The 27019-nt window shown below is 51.0% G+C and overlaps 1 protein-coding gene across 4 annotated transcripts in view; it reads right to left on the minus strand.

Annotated features, from left to right (window-relative positions):
* LOC125953385 (myosin-IIIb-like) overlaps positions 1-25314 on the minus strand; it is a 48782-nt gene extending 23468 nt beyond the window's left edge. For 3 of the 4 annotated variants that reach the window (XM_049682921.1, XM_049682920.1, XM_049682919.1), the window contains exon 1: positions 1994-2268. In XM_049682921.1, the coding sequence (XP_049538878.1) occupies positions 1994-2166 (173 nt within the window). In that variant the 5' untranslated portion in view covers positions 2167-2268. Of the gene's footprint in view, positions 1-1993; positions 2269-12161; positions 12382-25059 lie in introns of those variants that run through there. The other variant, XM_049682922.1, reaches the window with a different exon arrangement.
* Between the last annotated feature and the right edge of the window lie 1705 nt (positions 25315-27019).

Here is a 27019-nt window from a genome sequence, read left to right on the forward strand (position 1 = left end):
TGACCCATAAATCAACCCAGACCGGCTCTCCTCCCGTAGTGCGTGCTTCTCTCTCTCTGTCTCTAGCGTTCAACTACGCACAAGCGATAGTGCCATCCGCCCTTGAATGCTGGTTAACCTGGAAGCCATTAGCCAACCATCTTCTTCTTCCCCTGTTCCTCTCTATCGGAACGTTCTCTGCCGTAGTTCTCGAGTGTTTGCGAGACATAATAGTTCTCGGCAGGAAGGGGACGCGCTATTGCTCGATTGTTATCGGACTGGCAAGCATTAAACTGTGGCCTGTTGACAGCGCCAGTACCGGATACCGGAGCACCAGAGGATACGGACGACAACCCATGATGCAAATTAACTACCAACGGAGCAAGAACCCGTTCCGCTACTTGGATCTTTGGATCGGCGCGAAGAGCCCTTTTGACGGAGAATGCCTCAAAGAAGTGGGTCAGTGAGGTGGTGTCTGAGAGAAGTCCAAGTTGTGAGGCTGTGAGGGTCCGATATTAGCATAATTATGATGACAGCGTCACGTATCATTAAACACGCAGGGAGTGGTCCGTTGAACGGGAGATGAAAGACCACAACCAACATCCTCTAGACTGTGGTCTAGACTTGACCACAGCACCTTAGTCCACAAAATGCTAGTGATCTAGTGACGTGTGGAAAGCAATTCGAGGAGCTTCTCGGTATTGCAATCCATAGCCTGCTAATGCGAAGCCAAGGCAAAGGACTCCATAAGATGCTAATCGATTAACGAAGCGTTGTGCGTTGCTGCTCCTCGAGCAATTCTAACCATTGCCTAATCCTCCAACTTCAAATTATCCAATCCAACTCCAACGCACCGCGACGCTAACGAAGTGCCGGGCTTCGGGTGTCGCCCGAGGTTCTAAGCGCGCACGCAACAATAATGGAAGCACCCGGAATGGGGGTTGTCAACCGTTTGAGGATGCCACATAAATTGGAAACTCTCTGTATTCCTCTTTCTCTTCCCCTCGTGGGGGGGGCTAATGCGCCCTGTGCGCTAACGAGGTACCGCCGACGTTCTCGAAACGGAACCCGCATACATACACACAGACACACCGTCACACCAGCAACTGCTGTGGAGTGAGGATCGTGACTTCAGCAAGCGCGATACTGGCACCGAACAGCGCGAAAGAAAAGGGGGAACTTTAAATCCGATTATTCTATTGACTTCGTGAGCAAGCGCATAAAGGGACCGGGAAGGCAGGCAGGCAGGCAGACCAGACCAGAAGGTAGGATCCGGGCACCAAATCCACTTCAATTGTCGCCATTAGACCGTGCACCGTGGCATGGCGGCCCCGGGGATCCGGGTTCAACGGGCTCCGGAAGCGTTTCGCTCTTTCTAAGAGGTTATCGTTCCGTCGGGCATCTGGTGTGGGAACTCCAATTGTCGCAAGCCAGACCCACCACCTTTCCCCCTACATGCTCTACAACACCTCACAGGAACGGAGAATGACTTGCAATCACGCGATAAAAAGTAATCTTTCATGTACTCGCTCGTTCCTTCGCTCACTCACTCACTCAACGGCACCTCGCGTGCCGTAGTCTTTCCATAGGTCTTCGTGGCGCACTCTCTCTCTCGCCATGCAAATGTGACGACAAGGGACGACCAGGGAATGGCTGGCATGATTTATTGCGTACGAGGAAGACGAGCAGCAGCAGAACACCTTCGGGGGGACCCACAGGGAGACTTATCCATCTCGCTACTGGAACCGCAATTTAAGTTTCTCTTCGATAACTCCGCACCTAATCCAGTAGTTGGAAGGGCGAGGAACTTCCTTATCGGGAACCTTGTCTCACCTTGTCGTCGATCGGAAAAGTGGGAAAACAAGTCTGCGTTTCTGTTTCCCGTTTCCACTAGCGGACCACTAGCGACCGGGTAAAAGTAGTTCCAAATCCTTCGACCTCCCCGGCTCCGTACTCCGTAAGATCCGATTACTACTACCCGCTTTCCGGTCAACGGACGGACGGACGGACTTACCAATTGGTGGGCGACGGTTCCAGCTTGTGTTTGATTAGTCGCAGCAGATCACCGCAACCGGGCAGATTAACACGTTTCGATGGATTTGGGTTGCGTTGGCCACCACCACCACCACTAGCTGTGCTACGGCCGCTCCTGGTGGCGCTGCTGGTACTCCCATGCCTATCACTCATGTGGGAACTCGAGTGATCCCTGTTGGACCCGCTGCAAACACTTGGATTGGACGCTATGCTATGTCCGCCAACGCCCTATATCACTGTCACGCACATTGCAGCAGCAGCCAACAACTCGTCAACACACAAGTCCTAGTGTCTTAGGTCCGCCCAAAACAACACACTTTCGCTTTTTCGGGGAAGTCAAGTCAAGGAGAAAGAAAGAAGGGACAAGGCAGAGAATGTGGTTTCCTCTTGAAAGTTTGAGCGGCTGATGAGAAGCTCTTATCGTCGTATGACGTCCACAAACCGAACAACCCGGACCAAAGGGTGACCGATTGACGTATGCTAATAAGGGTTCGGGCGATGTCTCGCGACGGCATCGCGCCACGGCACGGCGTTTCACCTGCCACATTCGATACCGTCGTATCTTCGTATCTTTGCCGTGGATCGTGAAAGTTGAAAGGGTTTCTTTCACTATCATGCCAGTGTGTGTGTGTATGTGTGTGTGTGTGTGTGTGTGTGTGTGTGTGTGTGTGTGTGTGTGTGTGTGTGTGTGTGTGTGTGTGTGTGTGTGTGTGTGTGTGTGTGTGTGTGTGTAGACGCACGTCACGCTGCATCGCACGTCTGAGTGAAAACAGTGAAAAGCCCCCGAGCCAGGGCCGAAAACAAAAAACCAACAACCCAGAATAGCATCAAGGTTGCCATGTCCACCCAAAAACCCCTAACCGTGGAATGCAGATCCGTGGCCATTCTACTCATGTCTGGCATGCCCGGCACGTCTATCACGAACCGATTCTAAGTGCAGCCGACCGATGGCGGCATCATTAAAAGTGAAAATATGCTAATACATGCTCTGCATAGTTACCACAGCCAACTTCGTCGGCTCGGTCGGTCGGCGTCCATGGCGCGGTGTGCTTATTAGAACGGAAAGACCCGTCCCGTCCCGTCCCGTCCACCCCAGAGCCAGAGTGCCAGTGAGTTGGACCTAACGCCAACGGGCCTTATGCGCTGGGCCAGTTGGAAAAAGGTTGTGACGTGGTGACACTCGCACGCCAAGCCACCAGCCCGCTCACACGCTCACGGCCCCGATTGGTCACGCGTGTCAAGACACATTAGTAGGTTAAACAAGAAGAGGGAAAGGGAGAGGTGTAGGCCAGGCCAGGAGTGCAGGCTCATGTTACAGAAATTCTTTTTTCGGTTTTCCGTTAAGTAACAAAATGCAACCCCCGCCCCGTCTGGCACGTCACGCCCGTACGCCAATTGCACATCGCACTATACTGCACCTCTCTTCCTCTTTCGCCCTTTTTGTCGCGTTTTCCATTTTTTTTAAGAAAAAAGGATCAAATAGAAAACTCGTTCCCTCGCCTCGCCTCACCTCGCTGTTTAATTTAATTTAAATCCGCAAATCATCAAATTAATCACAACCCAACAGCACTCGCGCCGTGCTGCCGTGGCCAAGCATCATCGGGCACGTACATGTAACAGGGCCCTCCTCGATCGTTGTTTACGCCACATGAGCTTCTTACATGCAAAAAAAAAACACGGGGTGCCGTACCGTACCTGCCGGAGGAAGGCACACTGGCCGCCGACTGGCTGGTTGGTTAATTGGAATCTAGTTTCTTCTGTTGCGCTCCTGTCAGGAGCGCCCCCTTTCGCGCTGTTTGGTTTGCTTGTTGGGCAGCAGCAGCAGCAGGAGGAGGAGGAGGAGAAGGTGTTGAAAAATGTAAATAAAATACATTTATTTCGATCACGTACTCGAGCTAACATCAAACTGGCTAGTGCTGCTGTTGCTGTTGCTGGCTTTGGCAAATAATAACAATCCCCCCCGTTGTTGTTGTCTGCGCTATCTAACCGGTGCCGGTGTCTGGCGGTGGCGAACGTATTGTTCACGCATTGGCAGCAGCGCGTCTGCTTATCATGGTCGCGAACTGCCAACAACGGATCGCGCGACGTGCGTAGCGGCAACTGCTTCTTGTTCTTCTTCGTTTGAAAGCGCATCTAGGATGACGTCATTTATAAGGTCAAGTATCGGGCGCGGGATTTAGTGGACATTTAACTCGATCACCAAAGCGATAAGGGCGACACTCGTTTCTCGTCTTCACACACTAACCACACAGTCTCCACTAACTCTCCTTCTAGTGTTCTAGCACTCGGTGTCCCCACAAACACGCAAGTCATTTGCCGTAGGTCAAGCACAGAACAACGTATCCCATTTTCTTGGCCGCACTGCTCGATATCTTGAGGAAGAAAGTTCGCAACGCAACGCAACACAACAGGCAGCACATCCGGCACCAAGACACTACTGCGTGATCACTGCTGAGCCACTGGAACCAGCGGCTGCAACACACAGCAGTTCCAACGGAAACTGACCTCGTTGTAAGTCGAAACACCCTCGAGATGGGCGCAGACGGAGCACGAGTACCTCAACGTCAGTGAAGCGATGTGTATAGCTCACTCCCTCGACGCTCGACGCTCGTAAATAGCGGTGCTATCAAAACCGCGGATCCATCGCGCGGAGTGGCGCAGCGAGGCCCTATCGAACAATCGAAGCTAATTATCTGGACCGTGCCTTTCTTTCGAGGCCCTCACACCCGCCCCAACCTTCTTCCGAGATTGCATCCGCTACGAACTCGGCTGATTATCAAGAATGCGGAAAGAAGAATGTGAGTGTGAAGTGGATGAATCATCCGTTTTGACGTTTGACAGAAGCTTTATCTCTCAAGATGTCCTCCTGCTCGGCTCCGGTAGATTGAAAAATATTTCGAACCTTCGAAGCGCATCCACTACATCGGCCAGTACCTTCCATAACACCGCCATAAAGTCACGAAATGGCTCAAAAGTGGGCCAAAAGCAGTTCCCACAACGTGCCCACTAGCTGTAGTAGTGGTGCAGCACCCGGCAATTGACCAACGGACTTCACCGTCCGGGGGGCGTCGGGTAATCAGTATAATTGCCCCTCGTGACTCGTCTTCCGAAAAAGGGTCTTACGACCTCTGCCTTCGGCTGACGCCCACTGCCCTACTGACGACACCGGCACGGCACGCCACGGCACGGTACGCCATTCAGCACGCCCTACCGCAACGCAACGCTTCGTTTGCGGTCACTTTGAGGTTAGGGGATTTGTGTTCGAAGGGGCGCACGTCGTTAGTACCGTCAGTACTGATTGCAGTGGATTGCGACGGCGGAGTTGCAGTTGGAATAGAGTTATTATTTAACCCCCCGCCAGCGTGACCCCAGCATACTCCATTACTCCTGCCACTCTGTGTCAGAATAGAGCGAAACGTCAAGAAAAGGCGTTACGGTTGTGTTCCGCTGCTTTTCCCGTTCTTTTTTCTCTTTATTCTTCTACGTGCAGCTCAGAAGAAACGGGACAAGCGCTGGCAGAAGCAACACAACCGTTGCTATGATGTCGAAGTCTCTTACAGCGTTGATGAGGGCAGCGTTATCGTAGTAGCGTGCCCGTCAATTGCCAACCGATGGAAGGTTAGTTCGGACCATAGTAGGCATTGCGATCTCTCACATCTCACTCGTCATCGTCGTCGTCGTCATGGCACCACGTGGCTCCTACGTCATATTCCGTGAATTGGAGTGCTTCAAATTGAATCCCCTCCTAAATAACGCGCAAGGGCTGTAGCTTGCTGGCGCTCCCTGAGCTAATTGATATGTTTTCGAAAGGCCCCGTGAGTATCTTCCCTCCCGGAGCTGCTGTTGCTGCTGCTGCTGGTGGTGGTACCCTTATCTTCGGCGTCAATACTGGCCTGTTATCTGGCCCAAAACATCTGTTGAACATATAACGAACACGAATCAATTGCAGCTATTGAGCGGATGGAACGGGACCATCGAAGAACCTGCCAATCGAGGTTCCGGCACTCGGCACAGTGTAATCGGTTTCTAATGACCACCGTTCCCTTCGTCTCTTCCACCGTACTGCAATACATATGGCGATAACTCGACGATACTTGACTGAAGGTTGTGAAGCAATAGCGGCCGCTAGCCATGTTCCACTAGACGGTGCCTAGCACGACCAAGATTTGGGCTTATCTTGTTAGCAACAAAAACCAAAATCGGGAATTTCGAAAAGAAAAATAGCATCCATCCCACAGCGGGCACCCCAACCGAGACCGATTTATCTGAGCCGCCCATCTAGGGTATCCTTTTAATTATTATCCATTTATTTACCCCGCCCTTTCGCGTCTCGTGTATCCTTCCGAGTTCTACGAGAATCATCTCTAGCAAGTGCTGCATCACGCGACCACAGACACGCAACAACAGCGGTCAGCGGTCGCGGGGAAAAAAGAAGACATAAACAACGAGAATCCACAAAAGCGTTAAGCGTAAGAGTATCCTTCGGATTCTCTGGAGCTAGAATGAATGATCTGGCTGGCCGGATGCGGAATCTCCCAGACTCAAGAGCCACAACTGGCGTGACGACCGTTCTGGTCTGCTGGAAGCGTGGAGGGAGCCAGCCCGACCACAGTCGCCACCACAGTCGGTGATGGCGCGTGAGTGATTGACTAATTTGTGAAAATTAGTCACCTAATGGCATTATAATTGTGTATCTCTCTTTCGCTCTTCGGGTTTTTTTCTACCCCTCCTCCCATTTTCGGTCCCTTTCCTTTCCTACTTCTGCGCGCGCTGGTCATTTATTTATTTTTATTCCACTTTCGGGTGCCATCAAACTCCGGTACGTCTCTGAAATGACACTCGACGCTCCGTAAATGGGCCCCCCAGAAGACCATTTGGCTCTATACAAACCAACGGCAACCCAACCCAACAAACAGTGCATATCCACTTAATGGTCGATGGCTTTCTTTGATTGAAATTTTGACAAAATTAATGGAAGCGAAAGCATCCGCGGTCATTAGGCGCATTCCTAGGGAAAAGTCGGTGATTTCCGTCGGTGATGCGTCAGCGCGTCGTTCGATTCGCTCTCGTTGGCACCTCGAAGGAGAAGCAGTTTGTCAGATTTTCGCTTGCTTGGTTTTTTTTTCGGCGTCTAATTGATGGCCCTCTATTCGTTAGTACCGACGAATGTTGTTTCCGGACGTTCCGTTCCAGAATAAAGCCGTGATTTCCTCAAGTGATCCCGGTATTGGAGCGAAATCCTTGTTTTGCCTCAAGATTGCAGACGCTTATCAGCGACAAAGGCGATTACAATTCATCCAATACAACCGTTTACCGAGCGAAGGGACCGATCCACTTACCACGACTAATCTCCCTTGCACCCTTTCCGACTCTGAGACCACTCGAAACCCGCATTCGATCCATCATCGGCCGGTAATTAAAGGCGGTACTAATTGCAAAATTAACGCCTCTCGGCATCGGAGCTTTCTTATTGAAAGATTTCGTTTCGATTGAACCGCGCAGTGTGTTGATTAGTGCATACGTGCACGCGTAGCTGCACTCGTACCACAGCGCCCCTCCCGTCGATTGCAACGACGCTGGCATGCCACGACGCCAAGGGCGACCACCAAATTGGTGTAATGCATCGACGCACCGATGACCGAATGCGGATTTGCGAGCGAGCGGCAATCAAAATTAATCAATCTGCAGGAGGCGAGTGACCAAATTCCATTTCGATTGTTCCACCCATTTTCGCGCAGGAATTTTCCTTTCGCTGCAGTGTGCGTGTGTGTGTGTGTGTGTGTGTGTGTGTGTGTGTTTGCCAATGGTAATTAAAAGGTCTCGAAGGCGAAATGCATGTTTCATGCTTTCCATGCCTTTCGATACCGGTTGACCATTATCAATCCGACCCCGTTGATGTAAGCAACCTTACACGGTGGAGTTTCCATCTCTTTGAACTGGTTTTCCACCGGGCCGGAAAAGCGTGGAAAACCCCATCTCTGACCAAATGAATTGTCATGACGCACAGGTTGTGCATACGAAGCAGGGAAGGTATGCAGTTCCATTTCCACCGTGACGTCAATCGATGGCGAACGGAGTGGAATACCACAACAATAAAAAAACAACAACAGAATACTTGCAAAATGGCAACGTAAAATGGAAATACGAACACACCAACTCGCGCGGGCACAGAAAAAAGAGAAATTAAATTTCATTAATTAATGACTGGCACACAAACGCCCGGGCTGCGGCCGAGGTCATTGGCGATCGATCCGAACCATCGAAGCATGGTACAAGGGCCCTTGTACTTCTGCTATTGCTGCTGCTACTGCTCTACCCTACCACTACCACCGGCACCAAGGCACACGGATTGATCGATACGAGATTTACATAGCAGCAAAATGGAACCTCGAAAGGATGCTCGAAAAGGAATTTGCTCGCAAAACGCTCGCAACCAGCGTGGCGTTTAATTGATCGATTAAATGTCCGGCGCGAATGTCCAGAATGTGTGCGTAAATGCGAGTGAACGGTACCGGCGGGGTGCTGCAACTCACCAAGGGCCACTACTCCGGACTGACGATTGATTTAGCAATCAACTGCCACTGAGCCACCGTGAAAACAGCACAAACGGAGCATAACTCACATGGTTCCTACTGCGCATGCATACCCCTGGCGCGAGGGGGGGTGTCATTCCGTGGCCTCACCACGATCAGCGTGATCGATCTGCGATGCTACACCACTACCCCGACCACATCACATCACGCAAAAGCGTGCCAATTACCCCCAGGGGAGGGGGCGATGTCGGTGGTCATGCCGACAGGCAGGAAATTGCAATCAAAACGCTCGGCACGGCACGAGCGCTCCCTCATGGCGTTGGCGCATCATTTTTCATGCTCCATTCTCGCATACCAGGGCCCCGCGATCGCCGCGGCGACGACGACGGGCGCGATGATGATCGAGGCGCGAAATATCCGCCACTCGATCGGCTCCGTCCGGATGAGAGGATGTTCGTTCGTTCGCGCGCTCGCTCGCGTTCCACTTTATTAATTTCCTTTCGCTTTGCCTATTGCCACCAACTCTTTTAAACGAGTTCTTCGGCAGCAGCAGCAGCAGCATCCGGAGAAGGCAGAGAAGACGGAGAAGCGAGCAGCGAGGCGCCCCCAAATCTAATGGCCATTTGTTTAATTTGATGAATTTTTACGCAATCGTTTCGATTATGAAAATGAATCGCTTTTCGGAACCCCCGTCCCGGACCCGAGAGCTGGCCGGAGACCGGCGACTCATCATCTCGCTGCTCGCTGGCAGGTCGGGTAAGGGGCGCGCCCTGATAGGGAAGTCATCAATCTATGTCGCACGCCGTGCCGCTCGGTGCTACGGAACTGGCGAACTTCATTTTATTTTTTTGTCATTCCACGAATAATAGTTAAGGTGCGTCGTTGGATTTGGAGAAAGGAGAAAGTGTGAAGAGACCACTGGGGTAATTGGGATCCAAAAATAGGGGGGTTTTCCCGAAATGCTACCCGGCTTCCAAAATGGCCAAACCGTTTGAGTGTTCAAACCAAATTTTGCTTCGCATTATCGCTGCTCCGGTTGCTTGGATGGAAGCTGGCAAAAAAAAATCTCGCAACTCGCAAAATCTTCAGATCTGTTGTTACGTTCAAGTTGACGGCCTTAAACCAAGAAACGCTTAGGACCCTCGCCCAGGAGGGGACCAGAGCACGTACGCCACGTTCGACAGCAGTAATTAAATGGCCTCATTTATTGCCCAGTCTCCTCGGTAACCATTTTGCATTCATTACGTGACAGAAAGCACACTCGAGGGTTGCTTCGATTAGCACACGAAGGGTCGATGGTTCCCTTGGGCTAATGGACAAAACGTTTCTAGAGAGAAGACGACACTTCACTGACACTTGCAACGCGGCGCTGTCACTAATAAAGTGACACTTTAAATGCGTGTGCGTGTCTGTGTGTGTGTTGTACAAGCAATTAATTGAAGGTAGAATCAGAACCGTACCTGTCTCGTTCTCGACCGGCTGTTTTGTTTAACGTTGAGTTCGTTGCCCTGCCACGTCATCACTGCTGCCGCCGCTCTGCAACGGTGAAAGCGTCCTAGCGCCGGTCAATAGAGGTTCAAGCTGCATTAATTATGCCCATCAGTCGAAGGGCTTCGGCACTGGAAGCTGTACCTCACACCGCACGGACCACGACGGGCCCGGTGGTCACAGTTGACAGAACACGTACGCACGCACGCACGCACGCGCGTCGTATAACGTGGCCATACCGCTAGAAAGCTGTCAGATGAAATCTTCCTTCCCTGTGCCCCCATCGGTGGCATCGAAAAGCTGCCCGCCGTGGCGCCCTTTTGCGGGGTTTGCTTATGAGCTTTCTCCACCCCACCTCACGGTCACGGCCCTTTTGCTTCGGTCCAGAGCTCTCCACCGGTGGCTAAAGGTGTGAAACGATTACTCTAAATCACATCAGTGAGGGCTCGAAAAATCGGTTCAATATGGCCGGCCTTCAATCGTTATGCCGATTAGATGGATTAGATGAGATGGGTTTTGGGCCAAGAATGTGTGCCACATTCGAAACGCACACACACCGCGCGTCAGGAAGGGCCTCAGCGACGCATGCCACCCGGGCCGGCCCTTGGTGCAACCGGAACAAGCATTAATCACACTGCGTAGAGAGAGAGGTACATCATGTGAAGGGCTCTCATCTTCAGCGAGTGTTGATCGGACCAGTTAGATCCAATGGCGATCAGATGCATCCAACAGACACTATTCCTGGGCTGCGTGTGCAAGGCACACAAACACACACATCGAGCATCTCTTGGGCAGAGATTGCGCTCGAGCATGGCCACCACCATAACCTAGAAAACCATCCCAGCGATACCGAAAAACCAAAAAAAGGCGAGCAGCCAGAGCAACGATGCGCTTCGCTAACCGTTTCGCGATCCGCTGCTTCTTCCACAAGTGGCCAAGTCCAAGCGACTCGACGCGCGGTCGATCGATCTAACGGTCAACGGAAGGTTCGTACACACACACATACACAGCAAGTGTCGGCAACTCCGTTGCTCCGAAACACTAGTGATGGTGGTGGATTACTGCTGGTAGATTGGCCGCTGGTTCGCTGGCCACTTTATGGCCGTTGACATCACCTCATCTTGGCAGCGCAGCACCTCACGCGACACCACCGTGTGTACCGGTGTCACTGAACCTGGCAGCTCCGTAAGATCCATTATCACATTACTCCTCACGATGAAGTAGTCTGAGGCACCGCGCGCCACAACAGGAGGCGCTGTCTGTCAGAATCCGCAACGGTTTGTACCGCTATTCCGGTCTGAGGAGAGAGAGAGAGACAGTCGCGCGAGTTCATCTACCCATATCTATAGCTACAGGGAGCCGTAGCTGCCAGCATGCCGAGCATCCGTCGAGAATAATCGTAATTTTACAGTTTCCATATCGCCTGCTAGAATCCGTAATTATTTGCATGCAGCACTAGAACGCTGCTGCTGCTGCTACGGCTACGGCTGCTGCTATATGGTAGATAGTGGCTTGAGTGGTTGCCGCTTCTTCCTATCTCCATGTTCGCCGCTATCTACTGCGCTACGATTCCCAGGGCACGATCTCACACGAGCTGTAGCTGGCTTTGATTCGATTAACGATCTCCAGCTGGGGAGGGGGGGAGGATTTATATTCCGCCGGCGTGAAGAGCAAGAGCGAGAGCAATAGGAACATCATTAGCCACGATTAGATTTGTTAATCCCCTCGTACCGTGTTCGTAGTGCTCCGCGCTATAGCTGCAGCTGCTAGCAGCTGTAATGCTTCGTTCCGGGCCGCCATAGCCTCTTGGATCAATCACAATGGCAACAAACAAACGGCGGCATAGGCAGGCGAGTTAGGAGAAATCCTAACGATCAGAAACCCCCATTGACTTTCGCATAGCAAAGCGCCGGTCGAGGCGAAGTCCGTTATGGGGTATTGCCCTGGGGTTCGTCGCGTAGCGGAAGATCGAGCATTGGAATGGAGCATCATCTTCAGCATCGTTGCTTGCCATTCGCAACAGAATCGCATACTCACTCACTTGACCTTAGCTTGCTGATGGCTGACTTACAGCTCTATATCCACCTATTCCTCCTCTTCCTGGAGAGTGAAACTCCGGACACTTACCTGCTTGTTGATCCTTCCTTTCACGTTCGTGAACGTGACGTTCCGTTCCGTTCGCACGATGTCGCTTATTGAACTTTTACTCTAATCTGTCTATCTATAACGATCTTTGCGACGGCCAGTTCGTCGTCACTTGCGCTCGTTGCACTTGCTCAAGGTCACACTGACACTCCACCGGGGTACCAGCCCGGTGACACATGCTGTCCGAACCGGCACGATCGTGCTGCAAAGAGTAAACAAGAGGCGGAAAACGGTTTTTGTTAATGATGGTGCGAGCAACGAAACCCCAACGAAAACAACGCCATGACACCCGCGTGTTGCACCAATGTCATTGCTTTCTCACAATGGACTCTCTCATCACCGAAAAACAAAACGGCTAATGAGCTGTTGGCGCGCGGAAACTGGTGGACAACGTTTTCGAGGTTAGGCCACTCCACTTTTCCGGCAGTCGTCGCCACAATGACACACGGGGAAAGAAAGGCGCCAGCCGGTGGAGGCGGTAACGATGGCGACAGTCGCCTGCGACTTACATCGAGGGGGCGAAAAACAAACAAAAAACCAAAAAAGTGATCGCTGTCTGTGTGGGTGTGCATTAATTACAAATTATAATTTCGTTGGTCAACGAATTTCATCAAACATGTTTTCTTCTCGTTTTGGTGGTCAGTTTCGCACCGGCGTCAGGGACCCGAACACGAAAATGAATGCACTTCTTTTCCAGCACACCACCGTCAATGTCACGGAAAATCGGTCGACCGGCCTGGTGGCCTTGCCCCTAGTAGCGCAGCCAGGCATTTCCTTTTGTGGCCCTTTTTCTCCACGAAAAGCTTTCAAATGGCCAGCGTGGAAGTGGAAGGGAAGTGTCATTCCCGAGAAAACTGGCTCCATGGAAACACTCATATTAACGCGAACGATTCACAATTCGTGACCAAATGGTATCCGGATAACGTTCCCATAAACGGAATTTGACAATTTGGAGGAAGTATCCCGCAATGATTACTAGATGAAATTTTAGTAAGTAGGCAAACGCCAAATATTTGCTCTCTAGCCTACTTTGCTTGTGTGTGGTTGTAATTGACAGATATTCTTCCATTCCGAACCTTGACTTACTCACGTGCAAGAACGCATGCTTACCAACTGTGCTACGGCAGCTCCCAATTGAAAGCAAAAATTCCTCTCCAAAAACAGTTCCAACAGAGCCATACGGAAGCATCAACCCCTGGAACCCGCTGACCTCGGTGCACTAGGTGCCTACGCGCTAAACTACAAAACAGGAAGCAGCACACCATTCCATTCACTGGGAATCATCTTCCAAATTAGTTTAACACAATGATCACTGGAACTGGGCACTGGAATTGTGGAAACTTCCAAATATTGGCCACCCCACGAGGTGACGGGATGCCATTCATCAATTCCAGTATCGTGCTCGTACTGGTCAGCCGCTTGAGAAAACAAACTAACACTGACACCGACCACAATGATGGCGGTTTGGGGGAGGGTAAGGCAATCACAATTATTATTGTTAGCCGCGACGAAACCGAGGCCTTACCCAGCCAGCCAACCAACCAATCGACCACGGAGTGTCGATTATGGTTCTATATCGTCCATCGTCTAGAACGTGACCTTTGCGATCACACCATCATTAGTTTTCTTCTCAGTGTTCAAGCGCCCGTCGCCCATCCCCCTCTTCAAAGCGTCTTTCAAAACACTCCGAGCAGATCTCACACGCGTTACCCTCCCGCGCTACCGAAACATCAATCATTGTCCAACCGCTTCTGTGACGAGACCGGACACGTACTTTGATGCCGGTGCCTGGGGGGGGCAACAGACCAGCAACAGTCCCCGAGGGTGTGCCACGCAGCACATTTGATTGATCGATGAGGGGTCGGCAGAACCATCGGTCCGCTAGCCACGCGTCACAAAGAAGACCACGAACGGTATCATTTCCCCAGTAGTAGTAGTAGTAGTAGTAGTAGTAGTAGTAGCTCTTCCCGTTCGGAAATCGCACGGAAAAGATCGCGGACGCAAGTTTCGTGTGCGTGCTTGCACGAGAAAAGTTGCACCGGACCATATTTCTCTTCTGGCGGGCTCTCCGGGCGGCCAAACTTCACCGTCAAGTGCGACGAGCAACAAATCCATCATGCACGACCACAATGGCCACAGCTTCCCGCGGGGGCCCCTCACGAACCGAAACATCGGCCGCTTCGCCGATGGAAATGAAAAGTATAATTTAGTGGAACAAAACGGTCAAATTTCCCTACTACTACTACTACTACTGCTACTGCTACTACACCAGTTCACTTTATCATTTCGCGATGGCCACGGTGCGGCTGCCGCCGGTACGAATTCCAACTTTCTGGTCAGCCTCCGGCTCCGACCGAAAATCCGACCGTGGTCTGTCGAGTGAAAAGCTGGCCGGGCAACGCATCAAATCACCGATTTGACTGTGCGGCGCGCTTTCGCCTTGTCCGGCAGCACCGTGGATTTACATAAATGAATTATGCAAATTGGCCAATTGCAGCTCGCTCGCACGGAGTCTCGCACGGAAGATGGTGCGCGATGGTTGCTCCAACTGCGCTGTTTGAGTTTCAGGCGCCGCAACACTGACCGACTGACTGAATCCCGCCCCTGCAGATCCGGTCGTCAGCGATTTTGCAACGATGATGCCAAAACATACACTTTATGGTTTGATCTTGGCACCTCCTCCCTCCTTCCCCCCGCACATGTGATTGAGGTTTACTGCTCGGTTCGGCTCTTTAAAGGTATCGACTTCCTATAAACCTATATTTGGAGGAATCGGACCGTAACTCGACATTTAAATGCTCCGATGCTCGATGACACAAAGCAGCGCGTGCATCGCCGTACCATCGCAAATTTCAATTCCAAAATCCCATTTCCCCTAAAACCGCGCCAAACATCATCATCATCATCAACATGAAGATGGATGGGAACCGAGATTTCCATGCTGCTGCTGCTGCTGCTGCTGCTGTTGCCTCTGGGAGTGCTCCGTGAGAAACCCGGCGTGCTCGGTGCGCCTGTTATTAACTCCAAACCAGCCTGGCCGCCATTCGAGGACGTCACATTTCGAGACAATTTCCTGCTCTCGGAAAAGCGCTCGGAAAAGCGCAGCACTCGGCGCGGAAGGGAAAGCATTTGCATCCCAATCGATCGATCGATCGATGCAACGTCGAACGAACGAAAGTCACACAACAATCGCACCGTACCGGTGTATCCGTGTATGGGTGTTTGAGGAAGGGAAGGGACCCTTTTCCCCTCAATGCACTTCTTTCGCTCCCCTCCCGGAGGTGGTATGCAAAAATCGATCATCGAATTCCTAACTTTCCCGAGCGATCGACAAATCCGACCATTCAGAACGCCGTCGATCGCCGAAAGAGGTGGAAGGGGGTGGGTGGGTGGGTAGCACCTGTCGGTAGCATAAGCAGACGGGACCAGTCAACGGTGACGGGGTGGGACTGGCACCTTCTCCTCAGTGCCACACCTTTCCGGGGTATGCAACTGCAGCGCTGCTTCCTCATTGATTCCTCATCCGCTCATGATCCGCCTTACACACACACACACACACACACACACACACACACACACACACACACACACACACACACACACACACACACACACACACACACACACACACACACACACACACACACACACACACACACACACACACACACACACACACACACACACACACACACACACACACACACACACACACACACACACACACACACACACACACACACACACACACACACACACACACACACACACACACACACACACACACACACACACACACACACACACACACACACACACACACACACACACACACACACACACACACACACACACACACACACACACACACACACACACACACACACACACACACACACACACACACACACACACACACACACACACACACACACACACACACACACACACACACACACACACACACACACACACACACACACACACACACACACACACACACACACACACACACACACACACACACACACACACACACACACACACACACACACACACACACACACACACACACACACACACACACACACACACACACACACACACACACACACACACACACACACACACACACACACACACACACACACACACACACACACACACACACACACACACACACACACACACACACACACACACACACACACACACACACACACACACACACACACACACACACACACACACACACACACACACACACACACACACACACACACACACACACACACACACACACACACACACACACACACACACACACACACACACACACACACACACACACACACACACACACACACACACACACACACACACACACACACACACACACACACACACACACACACACACACACACACACACACACACACACACACACACACACACACACACACACACACACACACACACACACACACACACACACACACACACACACACACACACACACACACACACACACACACACACACACACACACACACACACACACACACACACACACACACACACACACACACACACACACACACACACACACACACACACACACACACACACACACACACACACACACACACACACACACACACACACACACACACACACACACACACACACACACACACACACACACACACACACACACACACACACACACACACACACACCTGCATCGATCACCGGTCCCATGTGCAGTTTCTGTGCAAACTCATCCTTCCATAACTAATCGACTATCGATTTAGGCTTCGGAGATTAAATCACCTCCGGCCGTTCGCTCGCTGTTTCGGAGGTTGATGTAAGTCCTGCTGCTAGCCGGCTAGATGATGGTACACACCACCAACCATTAGGCTGACCCTTCAAGCGCTACAGATTGTCAACGCCGGGAGCGGAATTGCCGCAGCTGAAGCAATGCCGTTGTCTCCGGAATGGCGCGCGAAAGCGAACCAACGAATGCCCACGACGTGATCTTAATGATGATGATAATCAAGATGATCATGACCATGCTGATGATGATGATGTAGACTGTGTGTCACTGAATTTGAATGCTGACTGGCAACCTCGCGCGTTGATAGTGCTCCAGTGATTTCCAGCGAGAAAGCGACTTTTGCGTTGGTTTTTTTTTCGGTCGGCGAATCGGGCGGCCGAAAGTCATGTTGCGCGTGACCGCAAACAGACCCACACACACACACACATGCTTGTTGTCACCGTGGTCACTTTCTAGCCATTAAGAGGATGGTTAAGCGCGCACGGTTTGGACAGCAGAAAAACCCCCGTTGGTGGAGAAGAAGAAAAACAGACGCCGGCGGTGTTGCCAGACCGGAGCGCGTTCTCGCTCCAGGCCGCCCGCTCGCCGACGGTCGTCAAGGTCGACTGAGCCAGCGTAACGGAGTTCTCCACCTCCCCCCCCCCCTTGGTTGTGTTCCCTTTTTTTTCTCATCATTTCCGCACTCTGGAAGTAACGCAACGGAACGACGGCGGGCGGCAGACGCATCCATATAGCCTTTAAGCGTTAACCGGTACCGAATGTTGTGGCTTTTTTTGGTGGGGGCAAGAGTGGAAAAGAGGAAGTAAGGGAGTTAATTGGCTGCCAAGGGAACCAATTAAGCGATCAAATGAGCGATCGCACTTCACCAACCAACCAAACTCAACCAACACCAAACCGACGCACTGATTTCTCTCATCAGGGAAGCAACAATGCCGACATCTGGGGGTGTAAATGCTGGGGCGAAGAAGGCATATGTGGATTCTCTGTTTGTTTGAGTTCCAATCAGCTCTCATTAACTTGCGGACTGATTCGTGGCGCGGAGCTCTTCCCGGGCGGGTTATAGCTAAACGCTTGCCTTCCTTTCCTTTTCCCTCCCTAAAAACCTGTCAATGAACTCTGGGCTACGGCGTAGAAATGATGTCTTAGGATGTGGTAATAAGGATGCCTTGCTTCTAACAGTACTGACGATTAATTAATTGTAACTCGGAAAAGCTGTACCATTTTCCAGCTAGTCGCGTTCCGTATGGCTTTAGGATTAAATGTGATTCGCTCTGAGGAATTTAAGGTATACTTCTCTTCCATCGAAATATTGCTCCAAACGCGTACCTTAGAACAATATTTTCGCTTGTTTAAATGCATTGCGAAGCACAAACAAACGATACTACAAATCAAAAGTACACAGCTTTACCTTCATCCAAGACAGCTGAGCGTTTGTTTGACATTTTCCAAACTATGTGTGACATTATCGTTGAACAAAGCATTATAAGTGCTGCAGGAACAGAAAAAACCGACTAAAAAATATCATGTTTTGTGACAACCAGAGTGTTTGTTTTGTTTTTTTTTTTTGTTATGCTTAACGATGAAAATACAGCAGCAAGCTACCAGTGTCAGCTTGCAAAGGTATTTTCCAATGTATACCATTGGCAATTGCACGCAAAAATATTTTTAAATGACGCTTCATAATGTGAGGAAAAGAAGTAACTCTGCGAGACCAATAACCATTCTACGACAATAATCTGCAGCCGTTGGTGCAAACATAATGCAAGCATGAAATGTGCACAGAACGGATAGTGGCTCCGTTTATTGTTGATATTAAACATGTCTTTAAAAGAAGTTTGAAGTCAAAATATCGGAAATTTTAAATGCATTTAAGCTTTTTCTATCAGAACTAAAATCATAGAAAGGGCTTTAAAATTGGCTTGCAACAATTTTGAAACAATTTTTCCCCAGCGTTCACGCTCGTGTTCGGATTCTGCACCAACCACAGTCCTCACAATTGGGTTTCCTATAAATCCTGCGCGCCCAAGGGAAGCCCGATCCGATGAATATTCAACAGTTTTGCAAAGAAACCTCTAGACACGGAGGCTTGGAAGCCATGCGTTACGTTCGGTATCGGTTAAAATCCCCGTGACGCGCGGACCTATCCCGTTTGCTTTCATTAATCTTCCCGCTAGCTACGTACGGCACGTGTGTGTGTGCCCGCGTGTGTGCGCATAGGCCCGGGAAAAACGAAGAACATTTTCCCCATATTTTTGCCATTTCCTCATAAATGTGCAAATTGGCGCACATTAATATGGCCACCGCTCCCCGTACGGCACAGGCCCAGCACCGCAGCAGTTCCTCCACATCGCCGAGACGTAATCGGCTAGCCCTAAGCCAACGGGGACACACACGCGCCTAAAACCTGGCGTGCGTGCGTGCGTACGTGCCCCCGAAACTTATTTCTTGCATTTTGTGTCTTTCAACTCGTGTGCGCCCGTGTGTGTGTGTGTTAACCGTTGCAAACCGACCGACCGACCGGCCGTCACCACCGAGACCAGTCGACCCAGTTTTCCATCCAGCAACACCTCCATTACGAAGGCACCGTGGGTTTGGGGTACTGTGGGTATGTCGTCGCAGTCGTCGCCGTCAGCAGGCGCCTAAAATGTAAAATAAAAACGAATCGCGATATGTTGCATTTGCACAGTGGGCAAAGGGAGGAGGATGGTGTTAGAGATAGCGCGCACCCCCGGTCACACAAACAACTTTCACCCGGCCTGATGCTGAGCGGGCATGCGGGCAGCCAAATAGCTGGACCTCTTGGGGTGTGAACCTAGGGACCTGACGGTTGGTCTGGTTATCCAACCAAACACCACACTATCTACGGCTATACGAAGGAAGCCATCCAGGAAGCGCACCCCGCAATGAGTGGTGCCACCGAGTAGCGGATACTCCTGCGAAAAGTAGCGGACACACCTGTGGACCCAGGGCTAAGTTGTCCAAAATGATACGCAATCTGAACGGAGAAGGAATCATGCATTAGGCTCTCTCGGTGTTTCGTTTGCGCTTCACGCGACGTTTAATGCGCATGAAAGTGGCTCATTATTTCATAATGAGGTGTTACTAACACATGACACAGTTTGCGAAATAGGAAAGGTAATACGGGGACGTATAGCGATAGAGGGAGAGAGAAGAGGAACATGTAGCGTCAATAAAGATGTAACGCCCTGGTTACACCGAGTGCCGTGGTCTCCAAAGGCCCCAAAAGCGACGCTAACGTAAATAAATTCCCCTGAATACCGTGCCGCGAAGTCGGGAACTGACGTGGAGCATCTCCTGACGTCCGGACATCGTTATTGACAATTACACACTCGGTCGCTCGATCGAGAAACGAAATGGCAAAAAGGGCAAAATGAAGAGTGCTTACGAATCATCATTATCGGTTACAAATTGACACCGATACGGATACTGATGATACCCGGCAAAAGCGCTCAGACGACCTTCCTTCGGGACACTGTTGCACCGTATCCGCGTACGCTATGACTGATGAGGATATGGCTGAAGCTATTTGCATCCCGCAAACATCCACGTCGATCGTCGATAGAGACCGGGACCGGGTGCTGTGGAAACAGCATCGATTACATTGCTCTCCACAGCAGCACCAACCGGAAGCACTAAGCACACCTCGCGAACAGCAAGCTCCTGAAGCTCCTTCTGCAAGTACGGCGGCTTCCTGTTCTGCGTTCTATGCCGCTCCTGCAAACCATCGCTCGTTATCGATTCTGCTCGAAGGCGAAACATCTGGATGCCGGTCTAACGATGGTCCCGTGGCCCTATGCCGTTGAGAAATCGGAAAATGATATTCCGCTTTTCCGCCCAACCGGGTACGCAAACTCCTTCTGGACCGAAAACCCTGGACGAGGAACATTCTGGTGTTCAGTAACGTTCAGTAGTGTCGTCTTACCAGTGTCGGTGCAGTACAGTAGCAACTAGAGCATGTTACAGATGCTTCTGTTACTGCTACTCCTGCTCTGCTGAGTCGATTTGCAAACACTCGTTAGTGCACCGGCGACCACCGAGATCAATGGAAATGCATCGGGAAGCAGGAATAGTAGCCGGTTTCTCGTTTGCATTCGGTACATCATCTAACTGTCAATACCTTGGAGAGGATCATCGTTATTCATCGTAGCAATCGGTCAGACGAAAATCAAGCAGGCCATGGATGTCAGTAAGTTGTAGATACGAAAACCTGGCCAGTGATTTGGCCAGTTTCGAAATGAATAAAACATTCGTCTACGGAATACAGGGAATACTAGGAATGAATTCTAGGTTTGCGTATTCAATGCTAACAGAAAAGGGATGCAAATGGATTCTTTCTCAATACTTGGACGTGTTATTGGGGTATAGTTAGAAGCTTCTGACCACATCACGAACCAACTCAACAAATTCTCTATTCTCCTTGCATTTCCTGCAACATCTAAAGAAATCCTCCAATTAAATACATCGAATCCCGGGCCCGCTATCACTTTCAACTACAAATATCCGATTCCATGTTGCATTTTTATTTTGATTTGATTTGATTTGATTGAACCGAGATAGGTCCGAGTTTAATCAACTGAGTCAACTGATGCGTGCTGCGTGTACGGTGCAACAAGCGGGAAATGCCGCACAGACTGTGCCGCGGGTTTTGACGCGAAAGTCAGCAACATTGTCCAGCATTGGCCCGGGTGGTGAGGTAACGGGCCATTTCTCCCCGGCATGGCCGGCCTTCCCCCGGATGGCGGATGGATGTTCGCGTACGCAAAACATGGAAAAGGCTGTCATCTCCGGCGGAAAAAAGGTCCGCCCGATTCCGAATCGGTTTCGTTTCCAGTCGATTGAGCCGCGTGCTCGTGCTCCGTTCCTCTCTCCCCGCACCACGGTTCTTCCGGGGACCATGTTTTCCGTTTGCTGACATGATCGCGGCGCGGCGTGCCAACGAGCCGAGGACAAGCACTTTCGTCCGGGGTTTCGGATTTCCTCTTTTTCCGCTACTAGGAAAATCGACAAATTTCCAGTGCTCTCGGTTCTCGGTCTCGGAGTACGTGCAGCTGATGCCAGCAGCGCCAGAATGCAACTCGGAATCGATACGAGCCTTTTTTTGGGGGGAGCCGTTTTTTTTTAAGGTAAACACAAACGAAATATGTAAAGCGAGATATTGTTTAAATGCGCTTATTTCGACAGAACATAGAAACGACGACGTGCGTGTGTATGTGTGTGTGTATGGTGCACGATAGACAACAATCACTGGATCCCGTGAACCATATGTTGAAACGCGATTCTACGAAACGCTCGGTGGAGATTAGCGCGCGGCATCAGCATTTGGAATGCACGGTATCAGGTCTCAGGCCATACACTCTCTCCCACTCGCTCTCTGTTTACACAATCCACGGTCCACGGTTTGTGTGTGTGTGTGTCCAGCTGCATCGCGCTGTCGTTTCGAATCTCGCTCTATGTTTATGCAACGTTGCATCACAATAATCACAAAAAAACACACACACAGTATGTGGAGTAGCATAAAACCTCCATTCTTTTGGCCCTAGGATGGAGTTTTATGCTCGAGCGGTCCAGTGGGTGTAGCGGTCCTCTACCCAATTGACATTACCCGTATCTTGACCGATGGCTGATGAGTCCACAGGGCGTTCCAATGCCATCCAATGTATGCATCATGAGCGCTTATCATCGAAACCAGCATCGTTCCATCGTCGAAACCACATCATTACTCATTCGACCATCCACAGCTCCTTTCCAGTGCATTCGCCACGGCTATCAAACACACACACACGCGCGCGCGCACACCAAACAGAAACATGAGCAGAAACGGGAAAACTAATATCGGGATTTCAATTCATTTTCCTAGAAAATGCATGCCGCAGGCGATCATGGCGGCCCAGGCCTCCTGCTCCTTACCAACCGATGACGAGTGGTTCACCGAGCGCGCTCGGCGGCTGGTCGCATATCTTGGCCTCCTTCGATCGTGGGATGCGGGTTCGTTTTTACATTTTTTTTTTGACGTTCTTTTCTCGCTGATGACTGCTGCAAGCGTCAGCAAGAACGGACCGACACACACACACACACACACCGCGACCTAGCGTGCGCCAGGATGAACGGTCAGCATGTTTTCGGCAGCGAGAGCATACCAGCGAGCTGGCTGGCCACCAGCCGGTACAACAGACTTTTCATTTGTTTGGCCTTTTTCCTTCTTGCCTTTGGCTTGCCAGACAGTCAGCAAACTGGGTTCGGGTAGCAAAACGAGTTGGAGCAGCCGAGCTACGGCTGCCGTCTGGTCTTGTCGTCTGCAGATTGCTCCATTCTTTTGCATGTATGGTGTCTAGGTGCATGCATGCTACTGCAGGACACGCCAGTCAATGCTACCGCTGTGCTGGACAGCAAATGAAAGCGGTATCCCCGGGAAATGCTCCTCATGTGCCGAAGGCAGAGGAAGAAAAGAATGGAACAATCCAGATGCTAACCACCGAGAACCGTGTTCCGCCATTCTTCATCATGCAGACATGCAGACCCGTTTTTTCGGTTTTGCTTCTATCAGATGACTGGAGAGCCAATTCATCAACCCGTGCGAGGCCTAGAGGTCTCGCTTTGGCTAATAATGCCGGTGTTCAGTTGATTGAATCGTTCGGAGAATACGGCGTACCGAGGCAGCCAAGAATTGCGTCAATCTTGCCATCTGCATGAAATTGAAACATAATTCAAAACGCACTACAAAAGAATACACCCGGCACGCCACGCAAGAAGAAGAAGAAGCGAAGAAACACAATAGCCCACGGCCGTGCATCAAAAGGGAAGAGTTATGAGCGTTCGAAACCTCTTCGGGGGGTTCTGGACCAGTAATGATGTCAGCTTTCTACAGCCACGGGGCCCTCCTTTAACCCTTATCATCATGCGTGCTCCTGAGGCAAACTTCCGGATATTAAATAATCCTCCCCCTCCAGGGGCAGGGAGCATGAAGCACCTCATTCTAGAGGGTGGCAACCTGCCCCTGCCTTCCGCCTTGTTCGTCTTCTTTTAATGGCTTCTGACCCCCCTCCGCAATCTCTTCCGGAAGTCCATTGTCGCGAAAGGTAACAAATGGGGCGAAGGTTACACTTGGGTGTCGCCGCCATCGCTAATCTGATCCCATCGCCAGCTCCACGTGCACTCCATCCGAGGGCCAAGGGGACTCGCCGTTTACTTTACTTCTCACCTCCTTCTTCGTGGTGTGTGTGCCCTTGCAATGGATTCCTGGTTTTTGTCGTCTCGGCTGAGACCCTCACGAGGATCCCGATTCTACTACTACCGAGGGCAATTTTCCCATCCCGAAAGGACAGTTTAGTGGGCACCGAGGGCCTCAAATCGAGCGCTGTATTATGCTTCGACGATTCGACTTCGACGGCACCGCCGCCGCCGGTGGGATAATGGAAGTGATAAATTTGCATTTTTCAATTTTGGCCTCCCCGCCACCACGCCATCCCGCTTCCGATGGCATCCTTCCTGGATAGAATCTGCCGCATTTTAATATAGCGTTAAGCGATGGTTTCCAGGGATGGGGGGATTCGTTCGCGATACTTGTGCCCGTTATCAACCAAAAAAAAAATGGGGAAAAAAGGGTTCTAAAACACTGTGTCGTTGGATAACATAAACTGGCACAGTATTAGAACGGATAGCAGGGAACAGAACAGCACAAAAAAAGGGGAGGGGGAAAGATATTTGCATTACATTAAGGCCCCTAAGGTCACCGAGAAGGTCCGCGATAAAGGTGAATTGAAGGAGGTACTGTTTTTTTTTTAGATATCGCCAAAAAACAAAACACCTTATTGCAACTGATGGAAAGATAGAAAAAAGATGCACGAAAAGATAAACAACCAATATGGCAACAGAAGGAGAAGTGGACGAGAAACAGAAACGTAAAAATCGAAACAAAAACCCAAATAGAAACAAACAGAAAAGCGACAGGACAGCACAGCTTTAACAGAAACAAACATTCAAACACAACACAAGACAAAAAAAAGGAGCGAAACAGTGACTCACCCATTGATAAACGCGAGACAAAGTGTCGCATGGAGTGCTGCCCTCAGTAGTCTGCTGCTAATCAGTAGTTCCTCGGAGTAGTTGTGCGTTGTGTTCCGTTGAGTCAACTCTGACGATCTAGTGACAGGGGGCCCTTCGACAGAATGCTGCAACCAAGTAGGCGCCGCAAGGCGGCACGTGTCACTATCACTCCGTTCTCTCTCTTTCTCTTTCGCTCCTTTCGGCAGCGTTCACGTTGAGCAATTGGTGGGAGTAATTATCTTCAGGGGTTTTATGTTACTCTTCACGCGTTTTCACACACCATTTCCACACGTTGTTTCCCCTCCCCCCCCCCCCCCCGCCCTACAAACACGGCACCGGCAAGACGACGACAAGAAACGGCACTTATCTGCGAACCACTCCTGCGCCCACCACCCACACACACTCGTTGTTCGTCGTTATCGTCGGTGGTGGATCGACTTCCAACTTTCTTCTTTCCGATTCGTACACACGCACGCACGAACGTCACGCACTTTAACGTTGATAACGTTGGAAGCTGAAGTCGGTCTTGGTGTGGGAAAGGTCGAAGGTCACACTTTTCCAGCGATCATCGCGTTTTTTCTGGGGGCAACGAGGACCGATAACACGCTATCATCGGGATCGGAACACCGGGATATTGCGAGGTCCCGGACACAACCCGGGTCTGCTTTCCCTCCCCTCGGCCAACCTGTGCGCGTGCTCCGGTTTGCGGCCTCCGAAACGCCCGAAATTACCTGTGGCGGAAAAACAACAACCACAACAACCACCAGCAACCGTTCGCAAAACGCGAACGCGGGGAAATTGTACTGTGGAACCTTCTTCTTCTGCCTCTACTTCGGCTGCTCCTTCTCTGTTTCTTCTGTTTCGTTTCGCTTTTCCTTCACAGCCACCGCCACACTCTCGTTCGCTTCACGCACGTCGCGGATTGTACGCGCGGGAACACGGACCTCCGAATCGGCCACCGAAAAGATCTGCTTTGCAAGAGATTGCACACACACTCGCACGTCACTAAAACGATGGAAAAGTCGATGGAAAATCCACAGAATTCACGGGAATAGAATTCAAAGGAAAGCACTTCTAGCGCTCTCGGAACAACACCAGAGATCGCACCAAACGCCGTGTGCGCCGTCGTTTGCTTTCGTTGCTTTCGATCACACTCGATCGTTTTCGTCGAGCGCGACCGTCGACCGTTCGCTGGCGCAGCACTTGTTCGAGTGAGAGGCTGGCCGCGATCACGGCACGGACGGAGCGGCCGCCGACGACTTGTGGTGTGCGCGAGCAGCGTCAGTCGCTCATCCATCCGCTCGCACGTTCGCTCGCTCACGCCACGCAGCACCAGCTGATCGTTTGTTTACGATTGAGAAAAGGGTTGAGTTGAGAAGGGGGGCGGGAGGGATGCTCACACCGAAAAATGTGGCCCACGAAACCCCGATAGGCGATGGGGAGGTGGTGCAGAACCGGTTCGGAGCGTGTGTGCGTGTGTGAGGTCATCTGCGCGGCTCGGGAATGGTATTAAGGGAATGCAGCAGGGTCTCTGGCGCCTCGTCGTGGGGGGTGAAGAGAGGATTGTCCATTTGGCAGCGAAGCTCGAGCACACTCCCGGGGCTCCCAAACCGCATGCCGCACTTTCTCATTTACCGCTATACATCCCGATCGCTTTGCCATCCCTTACTGTCTGGAAGCGATCCTGTCTTTAGATGTGTGTGTGTGATCACCTGCTTCTTCAATCCGGATTTTCATTAATTTTTCTTTTTTTGGGGTGGAAATTGGCCTCCGGTATGGGGTGTGCCATTTCCACGGAAAAACCGTGCTCCGTTTGGTGTGAAGTGTGAAGGGCATCTTTTGTTTGATTAATAGCCTGACACGTACGCGCGCGCACCACGTTTATGGTTTATTACCGCGCAGATTTTTGCGAATTTTGCTCGTCCCCCCATATTTTCCG

The sequence above is a fragment of the Anopheles darlingi genome, chromosome 3 (genome assembly GCF_943734745.1).
Source record: "Anopheles darlingi chromosome 3, idAnoDarlMG_H_01, whole genome shotgun sequence".
Lineage (NCBI taxonomy): Eukaryota > Metazoa > Arthropoda > Insecta > Diptera > Culicidae > Anopheles > Anopheles darlingi.